The sequence below is a fragment of the Mus musculus genome, chromosome 16 (genome assembly GCF_000001635.26).
Source record: "Mus musculus strain C57BL/6J chromosome 16, GRCm38.p6 C57BL/6J".
Lineage (NCBI taxonomy): Eukaryota > Metazoa > Chordata > Mammalia > Rodentia > Muridae > Mus > Mus musculus.
The window spans coordinates 4835214-4855340 of record NC_000082.6 but is presented as its reverse complement, the minus strand read 5'-3'; the positions used below and the strand labels follow the sequence as shown (position 1 = coordinate 4855340).

Genomic DNA, 20127 nt, shown 5'->3' with positions numbered 1-20127 from the left:
GGTGTGTCTCTGTGTGTGCATGTGTCTGTGTATGTGTCAGGGGAAGTTGGCTGCCATGTTATAAGGCCCCTTAATTGGCCCTAAGAAGGAGTCATTAAATGAGAAACTGAAACATTTTTCCAACAGTCACATGAGGGTACAGTCTTTGAAGTGGCTTCGTATAGCTCATTCAGATAATACAGCCGGGAATGACACGTTTATCTGACCTTGTGAGTCAAAGGTCCTGAACCACCCGGGGAAGCTGCTTCTGAATTCTTGCTCTTCAAAACTATCAGTGTTTGCTCTTTGAGATTGCTAAGCTCTGGGACATTTTGTTAAGTAGCAAATGCTAACTAATACAGGCTCACCTTAGTGTTCAGGTCCTTCCTGAGATGTTTCAGAGCCTTCTTCCAGTCAGACTCATAGTTTGTGATCTTCAAGAGCATGCTGTGAATCATCTCATTCAGCTCCATCGCCACCGTCTCCAAGTCCACTCTGTTTGCCTTGCTTGCCAATGCGTCCCTGTTAGCTTTCTAGGGAGAGGGCATTCAGGGCAGCAAGACTGCTGGGAGGTGAGATCTCTTATCCCTGTGGTCAGTTTCTCTAGCTGAGGGTCATGAATGTATAGCCTTGGCTTAAGTTCAGTGTTCATGTCTATACTGGCTCAAACACAGCTGTGGGATCTGAGCCAACAGGAAAGTTGACATGTGATTTTTTTTTTTAATACAGAGTCTCATGTATACCAGACTGGCCTTGTATCCCATAGTCCAGGGTGACCTTGAATTTCTGATTCTTCTGCTTTCTGTGGTAGAATTGTGGGTCCCTGTCACTATGCACAATTGTGGGTCCCTGTCACTATGCACAGTTCATGTGGTGCTGGGGATTGAACCCAGGCCTTCATGAATGCCAGGAAGGCACAAGACCAGTTGCACTACATCCCCAGACTGATTGATACCTGATTGTATTGTATTGTATTGTATTGTTTTGTATTGTTTTGTTTTGTTTTGTTTTGTTTTGTTTTTTTGAGACAGGATCTCGCTATGGAGCCCTGGCCAGCCTGGGACTCATTTTGTAGACTAGGCTGGCCTTAAAGTCACAGAATCTACCTGCCTCTACCTCCCAAGCGGCGTGTGTCTCCACACCTGACCCGACGCCTGATTTTTAAAACAATAGTGTCACCAATCTCCAGTCATGGAAAAGAGGAGTGGGTGGGTAACTTTTGAGAGGAGTGGGATTTCCTGAATGAATAAAGGCCGAGCAAGCGCTCCTACCGCCTCTGCCTGGGTGCTTCTGCTCCCTTGGTTGGCAAATCAGAGGCTGGGGATTGGCAGGGAGAGGAAATCGGGGCTGGAAGGAGGTCTCTGCTTACTTCATTCAGCTCCAGATCCATCACATTTTTATCTGCCTTAACCAGGTCCAGCCTTTCGATTTCTGCCTTGAGGATCTAAGAACAGAACACAGGCAAGTCAGCCTTTGTCGTGACCTCGAGGGTAGCATCTACTCTCTGCTTCCAACTTTGCCATGTGGACAAGAAGTGGGTGGGACTATTAGAAGGCTCACAGGCAGCAGGAACAGGAGAGGGCAAGAGCAAGGGACAAGCTGATCCTCAGAGATGGTGTCAACCTCAAAGCAGCACAGACCAGGGCTAGTGATTCACTTCCGTAGGTGTTGAAGGTCAGTTTACCTTATCTGATCTACAAGAGGGTCCACTAGTCACAGACCACATGTAATTTCACGAAATCCTCTGTTAGTGCTGTCCTGTCCCCTACTAACCTATCCCCATGACAGGAACAGCAGCTTGCTTGCTTGCTTGGGAAGAGCCTCCCTTGCCTCCAGAGCCTAGCATCACTTTTTCTCTCAGGTCTCACAATGGCTTTTCTCTTCACTTCTGGTCTCCCTCACCCATAGGAAAAACTCCCAACTTAGCTACTCAGTTGAGGACTGCAGTCTTCAGCCTGTCTTGCATTTATTCTGACTGGGATGTAAATGGTGGTCAGTGGGTATGGTTAACCTTCTTCACCCACCCTCCCTGTGTCCTAGTATTGCTGAGGATGGAGCTCAGGGTTCTGTGGATGCTAGGCAAGCACTTACGACCTCATCTCATGTCCATCCCCTACCCTCGTTGCCACTGGCTTGAACATAAGAGTTAATGATCAGAGACCAGCCATGATGGTCCAAGAGGTGACAAAGAACTAGAAACTGGAGCTTGTGTCTGCAACACCAACAAACACCCTACCAGTTCTAAACCAATTGCTTGAATTTTTTAATGTGAAAGATAAATACATCTATATCTTAAGTAGGTTACTTGGGGATTCTTATGTTATTTGAAGTTAGCCTCAATTGTAATTCACGTCAAGTCATTACCACATCCATCTTGTCCCCAGATGGTTTTCCAAGGTCACCAACAAGAGAGGTGGGTGTGGCAAAAAAGCCCCCAGTTTGGCCTCTCAGTCGCTTTCTCTGGCCCAGCGCTAGCCTGCTTGCCTAGGATGCATGAGGCCCCAGGTTCTCTTGTCAACCCCGAGGGAAGAAGAACTGGTTCAGGGAAAATGTTATGAACATAACTGTTGGTGCAAGAAAGCCCCTTATCCACTTCAGCAAATGTCACTAAGCCTTAAATCTGTCCTTCTACTCTCAGGTTGATGACACAAAGGCTCTCAAGATTGGACACTGTCAGGACCAGGCATGGTGGCGCACACCTTTAATCCCAGCACTCGGGAGGCAGAGGCAGGCAGATTTCTGAGTTCAAGGCCAGCCTGGTCTACAAAGTGAGGTCCAGGACAGCCAGGGCTAAACAGAGAAACCCTGTCTCAAAAAACCAAAAAAAAAAAAAAAAGATTGGACACTGTCAAAGCCCTTTACGTATGGGTGATTCTTTAAAAACAACGTATGTATATAAATGTTTTAGCTGCGTGTATGAATGAGTACCACAGAATGCACGGTGCTCATGGGACCCAGGAGAGGGCACCAAATCCCCTGAGGCTCAGGTGCTTGTGTGTATGGGTTTTGGTTTGATTTTGGACAGGGTTTCTTTGTGTAGCCCCAGCTGTCCTGGAACTAGATCTATAGACCAGCCTGGCCTCAAACTCACAGAGATCCACTGTCTCTGTCTCCTGAGTGCTAGGATTAAAAGTGTGTGTCACCACTGCCCAGCTTTGGAGTTAAAGTTTTAAGCTGCCGTGTGGATGTTGGGACCGAAAGCCAGGTACTCTGCAAGAACCAGTGCTCTTAACTCTCTCCAGCCCCTGGGATTTATTTTTAATTGAAGTATAATTTATGCAGAATAAAATGTTGTCTAGTTCCCCTGTATTTTGTAGCCCCTTAGAGGATGGTCTTGTAGTCCCAAGGAGCAATTCTCCTGTGCCTCCCTCTTGGTCTTCAGACCTCCGAACCTTCAAGTCATCCATGCGAATCTGGAGCCTTTCCACTGCCCTGTCCAGCACCATGTAGTGACTCTTCATCGTATCTATCTGGTGGCCCCAAACTCTCTCCAGCTCTTCTTCCTAAACAGGAGAGACAGTGACATCCACGGCCTCTGCTTCTGGTATTGCTACAAGTGGAAGGGTCCTGAGACCAAGAAGAGATACCAGGCCTGTGTACACCAGTCTGACATCTGACAGCACAGGAAATACTTATTGACAGAGACAACAGAGTCCTCAGATTAACTCTGCATAGATGCAGCTGCTGTGCCACCCCAAGCACTTCTTCAGAGCCTTACTGGGAGGGTGACAGTCAGGAGGCTGGATCCTAGCTCAAGCCAAGCCACCATTTTCTCAAAAGCCCCTCTGTGATCACGACACTGACCTGCAGCCTGGCCTTCTGGAGGTTAATAATCTTTTCTTCCAGAACATTTACTGTGCTACCAAGCACGCCAGAGCTTCCCATGTTAGCTGAAAGTGAAAAGAGGGACCAGCTGTTAAAAGGAATGACGGAGGAACGTGACTGGAGAGAGCTCCCATGTTTATGCCATGTCCCAAAGGGAGACCGTGAGGAAGTCTGGGGCCACTTAAGGGGAATGATAGATTTTCTACTACAGTTTTTAAGAAATTCACAAAAGAAATTCTTTTGTGAACCAAGCATGGTAGTACATGCTTTTAATCTTAGCACTCAGAGGAAAAAGCAGGCAGATCTTTGAGTATGAAGCCAGCCTGGTCTACAGAGTGAGTTCCAGGACAGCCAGGGCTTCCAGAAAAACCCTGCCTTAGAGAAAGAGAGGGGGGAGAGAGAGAGAGACAGTGGGAGGGTTAGAGGGAGAAGGGAGGGAGGGAGGGAGCAAGGGAGGGAGGGAGGGAGAGAAATTGACTAGTTCTTAAGCCAAAGGAATGAGTGGCTAATGTTTGAAAACAGTTTGTGGAGGAAGCCTGAGGAGGTGACTACAGGGAGGATCAAAGCCTCTCCAGATTGGCCAGGCCTACCTAAGTAATTTAAGCGTTGGTTTAAGGTGGTTGACAGATTTGTAAACTCTTCTTTCAGGGAGTTATGTCTGCTGGGCATCTGGGCAATGTGACCCATGGAGTACTGCACGGCCTTTTTCTTTTCTTCAGGACTCGTAGCCTGCGTGGCACTTATCATGGCCTGGGACAGGACTGGTTTGGATGTGAAGGGGTTAAAGGGTGCTGCAAACTCTTCAGGAAACTCTTCCAACTCACCCTCATCGAAGGGTGTGTTGGAAGTGGCCCCATGGCCAAATCCTGCACCCAGGAAATCTGCAAAGGCTCCTAAAGGCCCTGATGATGCAATTAATGCTGCCTTGGCAGCCAGCTGGTTTGCAGGAACGTCCTGGATGGCCTTTACAGCATCTTTGGCAAGCTGGGCAGCTGAGTTTGCATGGGCTGCGTAGGCAGCCGCAGCTGCTGCAGCTGAGGCAATAGCAGACCTCAGCTTCTTTATGGCAGATGAAGGGCCCTTACGGCGTGGTTCCGGGGCCTTGTCCTTCTGAGGTCTGTCTTTGTAGACCACCTTTTTGAGAACTTTGACTTCAGGAGCCTCATCTTTGGTGCCTGTGTCTTCGGGGCTCACATCCTTGGAGGCTTTGTGATAGGAAACCCTCTCCTTGGGGGTTCTGTACTTGGGGACCTTTTCCTTGGAAATCCTCTCCCGAGCTCTTCCCTTGGGAATCCCATCCTGGGGAGCCCCTTCCGTAGGGATCTCTTCCTCAAGAGCCCCATACACAGCCATCTCTTCCTGGGGAGCCTCATCCATGGGCATCTCCTCCTGATAGCCTTCCGGGTATTGTTCCTCATATTCAGGCCCTCTTTCTTCAATATTTGGGTACCACTGGGTCCCTTGTGGCAGTGGCTGAGTCCATGGTATGTCACTTCCCATGGCTGGGAAGGGAACCCTGGGCATCGGGCCCATAGGCTGAAGTGGACCTTGGCCAGGCTGGTAGGGACCTATACCCCATATAGGCCAATAGTTACCCCTAGCCAAGCCTCTTGGTAAGGCCCATGCGCTTGGGGTAGCCATTCCAGGTCTAGGCCCATAGACTGGCATGAAATCAGGCCCAGGCACAAAACCAGGGACAGGGAAAGGGAAAGGGGCAGTCTGTCTCAGATTCTGTGTCTGAGACACAGAGGCCTGAGCCCGCTCTAGCCTCTGTGTCTGAGACACAGAGGCCTGAGCCCGCTCTAGCCTCTGTGTCTGAGACACAGAGGCCTGAGCCCGTTCTAGCCTCTGTGTCTGAGACACAAAGGCCTGAGCCAGCTCTGGCCTCTGGGAGTCAGCAAGTTCTACAGCCCGAGTGAGCTCCTCCTCTCTGAGGGCTCCTGTGGTTCCTAACTGCACCATGGTGGGCACAGGGGTGGCACTGTGGATGGGGATATGGATGTAGCCAGCATCCTCAGGCTGCTCCAAAGGAGACCCTGGCAGAGAGACCATGCTCTGCCAGACTCCGGACGGCTCCACTTCCAGCTTCTGCTGTTCCTGCAGGGGAAGGGTCCGAGCTGGTTGGTCTGCTCCCATTCTCCCCTCCTCCCCCGTATCCCAGTCTTCCTTTTCCGCTCACCGGACTGAACATGGCCTCATGGAGGCCACTCCAGAGCACCATCTCCTCAGGTTGAGGGACAGCTCGAACCTTGTTCTGGAGGGTAACCTGTGTAGTGGGATGGAGAAAGCGAGTGGGTGGCAGGGTAGGGCACGGTGGGGGATGGGATAGCTCTTGGAGACTTGCCTGCTCGCTGAAACCCTTCCCGGAATGTGCTGTCTTCCAAACTCACTGTAGCCCCTAGTGCACTGGGCAAGAGACTGGAATCCAAAGAGCTTACCACTTCCCGCTGCAGGGCACCCAACTTCCGGCTCTGTGTTTTCAAGTCATCACCGAGAAGTTCCAATTTTTGTGGGTTTACCTGTCCAAGAAACCGAATCTGAGGCTGGGGTACAGGTTCTGGTCCCAGCTTGGCTACTTCTTACCATATTAGCTAACAGAGTTTGGAATGGAAGGATGGAATTCCCAGGAGAGAAAAGGGGTTCCATAAAAAAAAAAGTTTGGAAAATGTTGGGCTCCAAAGTATTTAACAATCTCTGAATTGTTCAGGACATTGAATGGATAGCTCATTAAGAATCTTCAAGAGGGGCAAGGTCACAAAGGTGGCTGAGCAGACATGGAAGAAGGACTGGGAAGTAAGCGTGAGGGGGTGCATGACATGAAGTTCGCAGAGAATCAATAAAAATGTTATGTTATAGGGGAAAAAGACAATCTTCAAGAGGAGAGATGGCAGTGTGGCTGAGTTGGTGACGCTGCCAAGCATATCCAAAACTCTCATCTTGATCCCCTGTGGTGCATAAAACCAGACTTGATGATGCTTGCTGTGATGTGGAGCGGGAGAATCAGTTCCAAGCCAGTCTCTACTACAGGAGGCCAGGCTGGCCTACAAAGTACCCTGGTACAGAGCAGATTAACATTGAGAACACTGAATCTGCAAGAGATGGGTCAAGGAGGAATTATTTCTCACACATACTTGGCCCAAGGTTGTCCTTTCTAGCGTTTCATGGTCCTGACCCAGCCCCAGCTTAGCCCAAGGCCCAAATGCTACATTAAATCACTCTCTTTGGGGCAAATGGCCCAGCTGTACCACTCTGTGACCCCAGCTGGACTTCAGCTGCTGTGGTCTAGAGGCTGCTGCCTCTTGCTTCAGGGATTCTGTGTCGCTCCATGGCAGGCTGCAATGTGCTCAAGCTGATGGCATGGAGTAGTAAGGGCTCCTGCACCTGTGCTAGGCTTGGCCTGCTTTGTAGAGTGGATAGTGCTTCCAGTGAAAGGCAAGCTAGTGAACCCGAATCCTGCAGTCTCCCAATGCTCGGGCAACCTTGAGCCTCCCAGCAGATACATGGCAGCTCCCAACCATCTGTAACTACACCTTCTTCTGAACTCTGCATGCACCACACATACATGGCACAAAGACATGCAGATGAGCAAAACGCGCATACACAAAACATTAAAACACATACACCCCACCCCCACCCATTCCCCACCCCACTTCCACCCATTTAAAGCAATTTACAAAGTAAAAAAAAAAAATTCTATTTCCTTTTTTTCTATTTTGGTTTTTGGAGACAGGGTTTCTCTGTGTAGCCCTGGCTGTCCTGGAACTCACTCTGTGGACCAGGCTGGCCTCGAACTCAGAAATCCACCTGCCTCTGCCTCCCGAGTGCTGGGATTAAAGGCGTGCGCAACCACGCCCGGCTATATTTCCTAAGTTAGGATGAAGTGGGTTTCTGTTATTGATGCCTGAGGGATCACAGATAGTTCAGGAGGACAGGGCAAACAGTTTTCTAGGGTGGCTTAAACCTTTCTCCTCCCTTCCTGGTAGAGCAAAGGGAGAGCGATGACTACCTTTTCAAATATAAACTTGATCGTGTCCACATCCTTCTGAACAGTCTCAACAGAGCCCTTGAGGACATGAAGGTCGTTGAGCAGATCCTGCAGAGTCCTGGTAAACTGAACAAGGACAAAGGGAGGAAACCATGAAACTTGCTGTAGAAAGAATAAGTCACATCAGAAGCTTTTGGTGACAGCCACATAAGGGATCTTCTTGGTTCTTGAAAGGCCTAAAGTGGATGTCCCCAGAGACCAGCAAGGGGAACTGAGAGCAGCGCTGGGTAGGAAAGGCACACAACAGAGTTCCTTCTCCCTCTTCTTTCCCTCTACCCCCGCTCTGTGTGTGTGTGTCTGTGTGCATGTGTCATGTGTGCAAACACCCCGAAGTGTGATTAGCCATTTCACACATAACAAAATGGCACAAGCCAGTACTTCTCTACAGTTACACAAAGAACAAATGTATAATTTATATACATTCTAATTTATATACATTTTAAGGATGTAACTTCCTGGTAAAAGATGAAGAATGGTAAAACAAAAATCCAGCTACATGCTATGTAAAGGGCATGTGTGTGTGTGTGTGTGTGTGTGTGTGCGCGTGCGTGCGTGTGTGTGTGTGTGTGTGCGTGCATGCGTGTGTGTGTGTGTGTGTGTGTGTGCGCGCGCGCATGCGTGTGTGCGCATGTGTGTGCGCGCGTGCACGCGTGTGTAGGTGCATCTCTGTGTGTATGAGCCCCAGAGATCACCATCCACCTTACTTTTTGAACCAGGGCTTTCAGTGGGATCTGCAGATCACTGATTGGTGTAGGGTGAGTGGCCGGCAGTCCCAGGTTTCCTCTGGCTTCTGTATCTCCAGCACTGGGATTCCAGGTGGGAACCACATGCCTGGCTTTTGATGTGGTTGGCGGGTAGAACTTAGATCCTCATGCTTGTGTGACAAACACATTACCAACTGGGGCATCTCATCAGCCCAAGAGGGCCACACCATTTCCAGTAGGATCTGTGACAAGTTCCACAGACTGAGGCAAATGACCTCAAAAGGGTCAGCATTTGGGAGGCAGAGGCAGGCAGATTTCTGAGTTCGAGGCCAGCCTGGTCTACAGAATGAGCTGCAAAATACACTCAGATTCAAACTGCCTCTGTTTATTTCTGCTTGTCACTGCCAAATCCTTACCCACCTAGCTCGGAGGAACCTCATTCCAGGGACCACCGTACCTGACTGGGGTGGTACATGGCACAAGAGCACCACAGCTATTTACTTATTTATTTGAGACACATTTATTTATTTGTTATGCATCCCAGGCTGGCCTTAAACTTAAACTCCTTTGCCTCAGCATCAGGAATGCTAAATTTCCAGGCATGAAACATATTTCAAACTCAAAGTCATAAATAAGTTGAAAAGAAAAGAAAAAGATGTTCTCTGAGAGCAGTGACCTAAAGAAATCCAGAGGGACTGTACCAACCGCAAACAAAAGCAATGGATCGGCACTTACTGGATACAGGAGCCGTGTGCACAGAGGCACTTATTTTAGTTACCAATGACTATGTCACTCAACAAATATCTCCATGCAATCTTCTATCTTAAGACATTGGAACAGCTGGTAGCGACGGCTCATGACCATAACTATTAAACTCAGGCGGTAGAGGCAAAGGAGCAGGAGTATGAGGTCATCCTCAGTTACAGGTTTGAGGCCAGCCTGGGCTGTGCAAGACTGTCTCGAAACTAGCTAGCTGCCGTTCATAGTGATGTATGCAAACATAAAGAGTTCTTGTCTCAACAAACAAACAATCCCAATGAAATTTTAACTCATTAAATCAAGCAGTATGTGAGAACTGTATGTCATGGCCAAGTTGGATTAATCGCAGTGGTTCAATCAATTGCTTATCTAAAAGTCATTTAATATAACACCAGTTTAAAAAAAATCCTATCTATTAAAAAGCAATAAATTTGAGTGTGGTAGCTCATGCCTTTAGCTCCAGAACTTGGGAGGCAGAGAGAAGCAGGCAGGTGTTTATGAGTTCGAGGCCAGCCTGGTTTGCACAGTGAGTTCTGGGCTAGCCAAAGCTGTGAAATGAGATCCTGTCTGGAACAACAAAGCAACCAGCCAAACAAACCGAACCAAGCAATAGTGCATCATCTCAGTTGAGTCACCAAAAAAAAAAAAAAAAAGCATTTATTAAAACCCCAACCCACTTTCATGGTAAAAAAGGTGGTAGTTAGAACTTCCTCAGCTAGATAAAGCCTAGGGCCAGAAGACCTAGATCTTAGTACCAGAGGGCTCACCATGTGTGTGAAGCCACAAGCAGCAGCAAGCCAGCAGACAGACTAGCCAAACGGCAGAGTTACCATCTCACCCCATGCATCTGGCCAGCATAATTAGGCCACAGACAGGAATAAAAAACATTTGATTGAAAAAGAAGTTAAAGCCGGGCAGTGGTGGCACATGCCTTTAATCCCAGCACTCGGGAGGCAGAGGCAGGCGGATTTCTGAGTTGGAGGCCAGCCTGGTCTACAAAGTGAGTTCCAGGACAGCCAGGGCTACACAGAGAAACCCTGTCTTGACCCCCCACCCCCCAAAAAAGGAAGTTAGACTAAGTGCCTTGGCTGGTGACATTATCTTTCATGTAGAAAATGCTGAAGGGGCTGGAGAAGTACATCAGTGCTTAAGGTGCTTGCTGGCCTTGCAGAGGCCCTCCACTGTGACCGTTCACAACTGTCCTTAACTCCACTTCTGACCTCTCCTGGTACCACACAAACATGTGATACACATACACACATACAAGCAAAATACTGATACACAGAAAAGATGATAAATCTAAAAAAAAAATTAAAGAGAAATCGATGGTTAGAACTAATAAATTAATTCAGCAGGTGTATAGGCCCAGCCTGCCGCCCTCTTGTCTATGTCTCCTATTCCCTGACCTCTTTCTCTCTGGAACAAATGAATCTCCTCTATGCTGAGAATATGGTCTTGGAGGTCCTTTCACTAGACACTTGGATTCCATCCATGTCCTGGTTAGTTAGGTCAATAAAGATTTCTCAAATAATTAGAATATATCCTCTCCTCCTGATTCTGTCTTAAAATAATTTTATTTATCCTTTAATAATTTCATACATGTACACAATGCATTTTTTATATTATATTTGCATATTATGGGTGCATTGCCTGCAGTCTTCTCTGTGCATCATCTGACTATCTGGTACCTTAGGAGTCTAGAAGAGGACATCAGGTCCCCTGGGCCTGGAGTTAGATAGATGTGAGCTGCTTTCTGGATGCTGGGAATGGATCCTGGTCAGCAAGAAAGGCAGCCAGTGCTCTTAACCACCGAGCCCCAGAATGTACTGTTAAGATGGCCACACTCTCTAAACTTGTCTACCAACCCATTCTAATATAATCTGATCCCCATCAGGTAAGTTCACAAAAGTTGATAAACTTGCAGTTCTTGTGGAATCTCATGGCTCCAGAATAGCCAAAGCAATTTTAAAGAGCAACATAGGAAACCTGTACTGGCAGATTTCAAATATCAAGACAAGAGTCGTGAGCACAGTGTGGTGGAGCTGGGACTAGAGGTCAGGGTCAGAGCACTAGTCCAGTATCCACAAAGCCCTGGCTTCTGTCTCCGATATAGAAAAGAAAAGAAGTGTGGTGTTGTCATGAGGACAGATGTACAGATCTGTAGCAGAATAAAGCTAACAGCCTGGAGACAGACTGACAGGCTCATATTTAACTAATTTGTATAGTTTTATTTATTTTATGTGTACGAGTCTTTTGTCTGCATTTTATGGCTGTGTTCCGCATGTGCACATGATACCCCACAGAGGCCAGAGAGAGCATCAGGTTCCCAGGGACTTGAGTTACAGATAGTTGTGGTCACCCTGAGTGTGCTGAGGATTGAGGCAGGGTCCTCTGGAACTCACTCTGTAGACCAGTCTGGACTTGAACTCACAGAGACAACCCTATGTCTGCCTCCCAAGTGCTGGGATTAAATGTGTGTGCCACCATCACCAGGCTTGAGATGGGTTTTAAGGCCCCACGCACTTGTGATTGGAAATTGTTCTTCAGAGAAAGCTGTGCTATATGTGGGTGCCACTGTCTAGTCCTGCTTCCTCTCTCCTTCTCCTTTAGAGCCACTAGGGGACCAAATTCCTCAGGCAGGAATAACTTTTCCCAGCAAACACAGCTAAGTGCCAGGTAGGGCCACACCTGAAATCTCAGTACCCAGAGGCCAAGATCATTGTCTGCTGCAGAACAAGTTTGAAGCCAGCCTTGGCTATAAGAGACCCTGTCTAAAAAAGAAACAACAATAAATCTTCCAACAACAACTACTACCCTGAAAAGATGGTTGCCCCATGAGTAAGGGCTCAAAACAGAAGCAGGGCTCTATTCCGGCTGAGGGTCTGTTCTATGACACTGCATCGGACACTTTCCTATAGCCAATAACCCACCTGCTGCCTCTCATGCCTGGGACACACCCTGCGGTTGAGAGGACCGAGTTAGCCAGAGCCAGGCTGACTCCATGACAGGCTGCAAACTGGCAGTTTGGAAGACTAGGCCTAAGTTTCTGTTTCCCAGAATTGAGAACCCCGGGATCCAGGAACCCATGGTCAGTCAACCACAGCCGCGGGCAGCCAATCCAAGGACACCCTGCCATCTGTCCTGAAGTAAGAATAGGTAGCTAGGATGAGTAAGCCACCCCCTGAGAAGTCTCCAGAGCCTAACCAATTATATAGAACCAGTCAGACCCCTAGAGATAGAGCTAAATCATCTAGGTAAAGGGCATGTACCCCCTCCCTGGAATCCCCCTAACTGACAATAAAAGCTAGATCCACCAGAGGTCTCCATTCCCAAACAGGGAGACTGCTGCATGCAGGAAGTTCAGCTGAATAAATGCTCTGTGCTTTTGCATACTGTTTGAGTCGGGGGTATACTCTTCAGTGATTCTTGAATCCTAACAGGCTCAAGCAGCAGTCAGTCACAAGTTTGGACAAGCTTGGCTTCTAGGACCTTAGGGGAAAATTCTCCCTCTGCCCAGGCACTCAGGCCACAGACTGGATTTGGATGGAGCTGAATTTACAGGGAATCAAGTCAGAAGCTACCCAGCCTGGCACAGGCACTAGCAGTCAGGTGTGTCCTTTCTTGCGATGGCTCCCTCTCTATAGAGTTGTCAGGCCATAAGGAGTACAGGGACCCAAAGCAACATTATCTTGAGTAATCAGCCACTAAGGCTGACATGACACATCCAGAGCTGTGACCGATGGGAATGGAGACTAAAGAACAGCAAAAGTACTTCTCAGCACTCTGGGAGGGTAATAACCCAGTCCAAAGCACTCAGTGCTCTTCCAACAACAGCTTCAACCCTGAGTCTCTGCAACCAACACCTTTAAGCGATATTATACAACCCCCAAATCCAAACTGATTGTAAAGTCATTTTAATTTGTATGATGTACAACAGGCACACTTTGGTTGTGGGAGAGAAGGGTAGGGAGGCCGTTTGGAACAACATTAAAGACAAAGGGAGGGCAAATGCCATTCTTTTCTCCTTTGAAGCTGGGTGCCAGAGTCATTCTTTAAGAAAATCAGGGTCTCAACCAGACAGGGACCAACAAAGGCAGCTTTTCAGGGAGATGAGGAATCTGGGGCTCAAAAGGAGCCCACAGTCTGGGAGAAAACTGCTAAAGGGAGCTGGTGTGGGAAGTGCTGGGGCTGGTTGGGCTGGTGATAGACCAGGCTGGCCTTGAACTCACAGAAATCTGGCCATCTTTATTAAAAGTGTGCTCCACTACCACCTGGCAGTTTTCTTCTTTCTTTTTCCTTTCTTTCCCTCCTGACTTCTCTCCATCCCTCTCCCTTCATCTCTCCTTTCCATCCTCCCTCTCTTCCTAAGACAGGGGTCTGGCTATCTAGTTACACCTTGAACCTGATACGTACACCAACTTGACCTCGAAGTTAAGGTAATCCTGCCTCTCCAGTCCTGGGGTTACAGACATGCATCTCCCACCCATGCCAAGCCTGGAGCCCAGGTTTTCTAACCCAGCAGTCCTCACCTGGGTTGGTGGGTGTCTGGCAGTACCTGGAGGTGTTTTTAGTGGCTGTAAGAGGGTGGCACTTCCAATGTCTGTACCTCCAATGCACAGGGCAGTTTCAAGCCACAGAGAGTGATCCTATCCACTATCTCAATTGTATTGGGATGGAGAAACCTGACAGCCTAACCCTGCTAATAATGAGTTGTTGTGGGACTAGTGTGCACTGGCCTTGGGCCCTCTGGTGTTTGTGTTGGTTTTTCAGGCATCCTCTGCCTTTTCTGGGGTGAGTACTGACAGCAACAGTCTTTTCTTTTGTCTTTAAGGGGTGACTACTAAGGGTGGCAGGATACGATAACCCAAGCATCCCAGAGAAAGGGCATGGAAGGGCGCAGCGGAGGCAATCCCAACCTCTCTGTGATATCTAGCTGCCACCCTCACTCAGGCAGACACTGACCTAAGCAGCTCCATTGTTCTTGCACCAGGCACCATGGCAACCTCATCCAGTGGCTCGCTGGCAGCAAGTTCTAGTGGCCGGAACACTCCTATAGGTACTGACAGTCCTCTGAGGGTTACAGTGCCAGGTCTGATCCTGTCCACCAGGCTTCTCCTGAGCAGAACAGGCAATCTTCTGCGGCTTCTCAGGGCATGAGAGAGTTCTAGAAGCCTTTACTCGGCAAGGTCAAAGACTTGGAGGCAGGGAGGCAGACTGTGGCTAGCACTTCCAGCATCTGTGTCCACCTGTCCTGCCACGAGGCCCTAGGCTATCAGCGGCAGCCTTGTCTCCAGAAATGTCTTGAAGCCCAACAAGGCTGATGCTGGCCCAGGACCCACCTATGCCCAGGCATACCTACTCTGTTCTGTTCCTGAACACACAGTTTTTTATAACTTCAAGACATTTTATTGCCCCGAGAGAGAATTCTTTCACCATCAGCAGTCATTCCTCATGCTGCTGCTGCTTAGAAACCACAGATCCTCTCTCTGGCTCTTCAGATTTGCCTCTGCTAGATACTTTATATAAATGGACTCCCAGAGCATGTGATCCTCCCGCCTCTCCCCCTTCACAGAACGACTGGCACTTCTTCCTGTATTGCTTGGCTCTTGCCTGGTTTCAGACCTGGCTGTGTTGACCAGATGGGGTTTCTGTGCCCTGCAGCACACTACAGCCTCAGGCCCCCGTGTTCCTTGTATCCTTGTTTCCCTGCCCCGGCTAAGTCTCTGAATGATGATATCAACCGCAGGCAGAGCACCTCGAATGTGGCACTGTATGATTTACAGTTAGCGGGGAACTTTTTTTAAAGGTGGACTCTTATGTGGTCCAGACCAGTCCTGAACTATTTATCAAGGATGACCTTGAACCCCAGAACTTTCTGTATCACTCACATACTGGAATGTAGCCTCCATACCTGGCTTATGTGTTGCTCGGATAGAACTCAGAGCTTCCTGCATGCTAGATGGGCATCCTATTGGCTGAGCTGTCTCTTTAGGCCCAGTTCATGTGAATTCCAACTACAATCTTGGAATAAAGAAACATCCACCAACAGCTATCAAGCTCCACCCTTTCCTGCCAGCAGAGTTATTCTCACATGGCTCAGTTAACCTGTACTTCCACTTCACCATCTGAAAACTGGGATTAATAAACACATGCCTGGTAGGGTTACTATAGAGCTTAAAAGTGCTAACTGGGGCAGTGTGTAGCTCACATGGTATGCAATGAGCACTGTTCTCCTGGCTAGAAAGCAAAGGGAGAAGGAAGTGGGACAGGCCAGGCGCACAACCCAGGAAAGTCACGAGGCACAACACTGAGCTAGGAGGGCAGCCTGCTTCCTTAATCATCTCTACAAACTCCTGAGTTGAAGATTTAACTAACACCCACAGCCCCTCGGTCAGACACAGCAGCCTGTCTGTGGCTGGTGCCCAGCTTAGGCTCTCATCTGAGACTTGCTGGGTGACTGGTGTAATTCTAATGACTCTGCCACACATTGGGGGGTGAGAAGAGCCCTTCCTATCTCTAGTCTAGGGTTCTTCTAACCATCAGGGCACAGAGACTGGTGGAGACCGGAGGAGAAGAGTTCCTGAACACAGTGCCTCACTCAGTCTGGACCTGCAGCCTTGCTCCTGGCTCTCAAAATGTCATCTTTCTTCTTAGTGTAAACTATATCTCCCCACCTCCTCCACCCCATGTCTCATAAGGCCTAGGATTTACTTAGTCTTAGCTGGTGTCGAGGACCCTTCCTCTACATACCAGAAGCTCAAGAAGGAGATAGAACTCTGATCTCCATTTCACAGACCATGGAATGGTGGTGGAGAGTGAGCTGCTCAAGGACCATGACTCAAGATGGATGTGGGGTCAGTGAAGAAGTGCCCTCAGCTCAGAGACATTTGGGTGGCTTCTGTTATGTATACCAGTGTGCAGGTGTTTGGTTGAATCTGGTTTTAGTTCTTTTGATTTCATACCCAGGAGTGGGGCTGCTAACACAGTCACATGGTGACTTTCTGTTTCACCTCTTGAGACCTGTGTGAGCTGTGTTCCAAAGGAGCTGCACCTTCTTAGAGCAGTGGGTGAGAGTTCAGTTCTCCTATCAAGAATCCTTCTTCACTGGAGATGAAGCGTAAGGCTATATGCTTGCTAGGACAGTGTACTACCACTGCGCTAGACCCTTGGCCTTTGAAACTTGAGTTTGATAGATATTTCAGGCTAGCCTTGAACCTGAGTGTCTCTTGCTTCACCTTTCCAAATGGTTGGAAAATACTCCTGGATGTTGCATATTAATACATTTATTATTATTATTCTCTGTGTGTGCATGAGATTCTGAGACTTCATGGAGGATAACTTGTGGAGTCAGTTCTCTCCTTCCACCATGTAGGTCCCAGGGGTTCACCTTGGGTTGTGAGGCTTGGTGCCAAACAGCTTTACCATATGAACCATCTTTTTTTTTTAATTTTTATTTATTTATTTTATGTATATGAGTACACCATTGCTCTCTTCAGTCACACCAGAAGAGGGCTTTGGATCCCATTGTAGATGGTTTTGAGCCACCATGTGGTTGCTGGGAATTGAACTTAGAACCTCTGGAAGAGCAGTCGGTGCTCTTAACCGCTGAGCCATCTCTCCAGCCCCTAACCACTGAGCCACCTCTCCAGCCCCTTCTGAGCCATCTTAAAGGCTTTGTTTCTCTTTTCTTTTCATTTAAAAAAGTTTAAATATTTATTCACTTTATTTTATGTGTAGAGGTTTTCCCTGCATGTTTGTTCATGCCTGGTGCCCTAGAAGGTTAGAACAGGGCATTGGAATGGAGGTTATGGGTGGTTGTGAATCTGGGAAATGGGAACCCAGGTTCTCTGTAAGAACAGCAAATGGTTTTATCTTTTGTTTTTATTTTTGATCTTTCTTTCCTCTTTTTTTTTTTTTTTTTTTGAGTCAGGGCTTTTCTGTATATCCTGGCTGTCTTGGAAATCACTCTGGAGACCAGGCTGGCTTCAAACTCAGAGATCCACCTGTTTCTGTGTCTTGAATGCTGGGATTAAACGTGTCCACCACCAAAGACTGGAGCAACAAATGTTCTTAACTGCTGATTTATCTCTTCAGCCCCTGGTTTTCTTTTCTTATTCTTTCTGAACTGGTCTTGTGGCTATAACTACATCCTAGAGTAGGAAGGATTAGAGCACGACATCCCATCTGAGTCAAGCACTGACTCATCCTGGCTTCAGTATGACTGGCTGTGGAGCCTCCAGCAAATTGTAGAGCTTTTCTGAGTATCAACTATAGCTCCTCCTCACCTACAGAATAGGGATAACTACCCATTACACAGCTACTTCTCATGGATTTGTATTCATTCATTTTATCTGTGTCTCTTGCCAAGTTGACGCTCCTATTATCATGATCACTATAGTGTCTTCCTGATGGTAGATCCTCACATTAATTGATTTTTGTGTAGCCATGGTTGTGCTGAAACTCACTCTGTATACTAGGCTGGCCTTGAACTCAAAGAGACCCATCTGCCTCTGCCTCCCAAGTGCTGGGATTAAAGATGTGCACCACCACCATGAAGCCTCATTTTTTTTTTTTAAACTGAAGAGTCACATGACACAATATTTTTTATTGTTGTTATTTGACCAGGGGTCCCATATACCTAGGCTGGTGTGGAATTTGCCCTGAGCTTCTGACCCAGCTTCTATCTCCCAAACATTAATCTTACAAGCAAGCACCACATGCTTTTATCTGGGGCTAAGGATCCAACCCAGGGTTTCACACATGTAGGCAAGCATTCTATCAACTGATTTCTTCCTCAGCCAAAATCACCATTTAAACATATGTATGAGGCAAGGCAGTGGTGGCACATACCTTTAGTCCCAGAATTCAGAAGACAGAGGCAGGTGGATCTCTGTGAGTTTCAAGTTAGTCTGATCTACAGAGTGAGTTCTAGGACAGGAAGGACTACACAGAGAAACCCTGTATTGAAATAACAACAACAACACCCAACCCCTGCCCCCAAAAAAATCAAACTAAAAACAACAAACAAAAAAGATCTTTGTGTGTTTGTGTATGATGCTTGTAAGTGTGGGTACCTGTGTGCTGTGCATACAGGAACCAGAGTACACCTTAGATGTCAGTCCTCTCATGCTACCTTTTTTGAGGCAGAGCCTCATTTCTGCTGATTGACAGGCTAGCTGGCCCTTGATTTCTGGGAAATTTCCTCTCTCTCCTCATTATAATTGAATTGGAATTAGGCCTAGAAAGATGTCTCAGCAATGAAGAGCTTGTATTGTTCTTAAAAAGGTCTTAGCTTCAGGTCCCAGCTCTCAGGTTGGGTGGCTCACAACCAGCTATAATTCCAGTTTTAGGGAGATCTGATACCATCTTCTTTCCTCCAAGGGTTTCTTCACACACGCACACACATGCACACACACACATGCACACACGCACACACACACACACGAGAAAGAAAGGGAAGGAATAAATTTAGAAGGAGAACTTGAATTATAGAGACAGGCTACTGTGTCTGTCTGTTATATGAGTTCAGGGAATCTGAACTCATACTCAAGTTTATATAGCAGACACTTTACCCATTGAGCCATCTCCCCAGTCCAAATTCAAATAAACAATTCAAATAAACAATTCAGTGGTGTTGACACCATAGACAAAGTTCAACATCCTTCACTTTGATGGAGTTTCAAACATCTTCATCATTCCAGAAGGAAACCCCATATCCAACTGGTTGCCGTGCCCTGTGCCCCTCCCTTGTCTCCTGGAAACTGCCAGTCTGCCTTCAAGATGTGAACATTTGCCTATTCAGGGTATTTTGCAACAACGGGGTTTTTAATTATGTTGTCTGTTGTATCTGGCTTCTTTCCTCAGTATACAATTAAGGATGAAAGCTTGGAACCTCAATTTTGTTCAACAAAGTCTTGCCTACTCTCCATAAGTGGATATATCCCATCCCAAGGGAGAAGAGGGGACATGGTGTCTAGGAGGAGGCAAGGTCTAGAGTGCTTCTCCAGAAGGGGGGTTTACCTTTTCTGTGGCTTTCTCGTTGCCCTCTATCCTCTTCTGTATCTTGATATTATTCCACATCTCCTCAGCAGGCCGCTTGTCCCCATAGCTCTCCTCTACCAGCTGTGAGGTGGTGGGTATGTCCTGCATCTCAGCCAGTTTGGACTCTATCTTTTCGATTCGGTCTACTACTTGGTCAAAGATGTTGCTAAGCCTCTTCATTGGGTTGATGACAGGCTGGGCATCTCCCTCCCTGGGTATAAACACAGCCGGTGAGGATTGAAGGAAGTCCTCTTCCCCTGAAAGAACTTTCTTGAGCTCAGTGATTTGGATGTGCTCCAGGATGCCCTGGAGCAGGAGATGAAGGGCCTTGAAGTTCACGACCCCACACTGTGGGATGGCTACGTTGACCAGCTCGGTGAATGTGATTGAGAAGCTCATCCTGCCGGGGGGTCAGTTGATGTGGCAAGGCTTCTGGGTGTCCTTGGGGACAAGTAGCGGCTTTCAATTATCTGAACTGCTACACCAACAGGTCCTGAGAGGCTTGGGGTGGCAAGTCACAGTGGTCAGCAAGGAATGGCCTCTGTCCTTGTGAGAGCTCAGACCAGAGCTTCTGGTTGCTAGGATGCCAGAGAACATGGTGGAGTGGGCATGCTTCCGAGAACCCAGGGTGGGGTGGGTGTTCATAGGTGAGCTGGCTAGAGGAGGTGTTCAATTAATATTTGACAAGTGCTTAAGGAGTGAATGGCAGCCTTTCATTCAAGCCCTCTGATTACATAAGGCTTATGCCTCTAAGTGACACAGAGAGGTGAGGGA

At 47.7% G+C, this 20127-nt stretch overlaps 1 protein-coding gene across 2 annotated transcripts in view; it reads right to left on the bottom strand.

Annotated features, from left to right (window-relative positions):
* The window catches only part of 4930562C15Rik (RIKEN cDNA 4930562C15 gene), a 32276-nt gene extending 12351 nt beyond the window's left edge, over positions 1-19925 (bottom strand). Inside the window, exons 1-9 of one of the 2 annotated variants that reach the window (NM_030192.1) lie at positions 19333-19925; positions 7811-7915; positions 6243-6323; positions 5984-6070; positions 4395-5901; positions 3784-3869; positions 3372-3482; positions 1349-1423; positions 348-512 (exon numbers count right to left, since the gene is read on the bottom strand). In NM_030192.1, the coding sequence (NP_084468.1) occupies positions 348-512; positions 1349-1423; positions 3372-3482; positions 3784-3869; positions 4395-5901; positions 5984-6070; positions 6243-6323; positions 7811-7915; positions 19333-19752 (2637 nt within the window). In that variant the 5' untranslated portion in view covers positions 19753-19925. Of the gene's footprint in view, positions 1-347; positions 513-1348; positions 1424-3371; positions 3483-3783; positions 3870-4394; positions 5902-5983; positions 6071-6242; positions 6324-7810; positions 7916-13841; positions 14288-19332 lie in introns of those variants that run through there. The other variant, XM_011246045.2, reaches the window with a different exon arrangement.
* Positions 19926-20127: the final 202 nt, after the last annotated feature.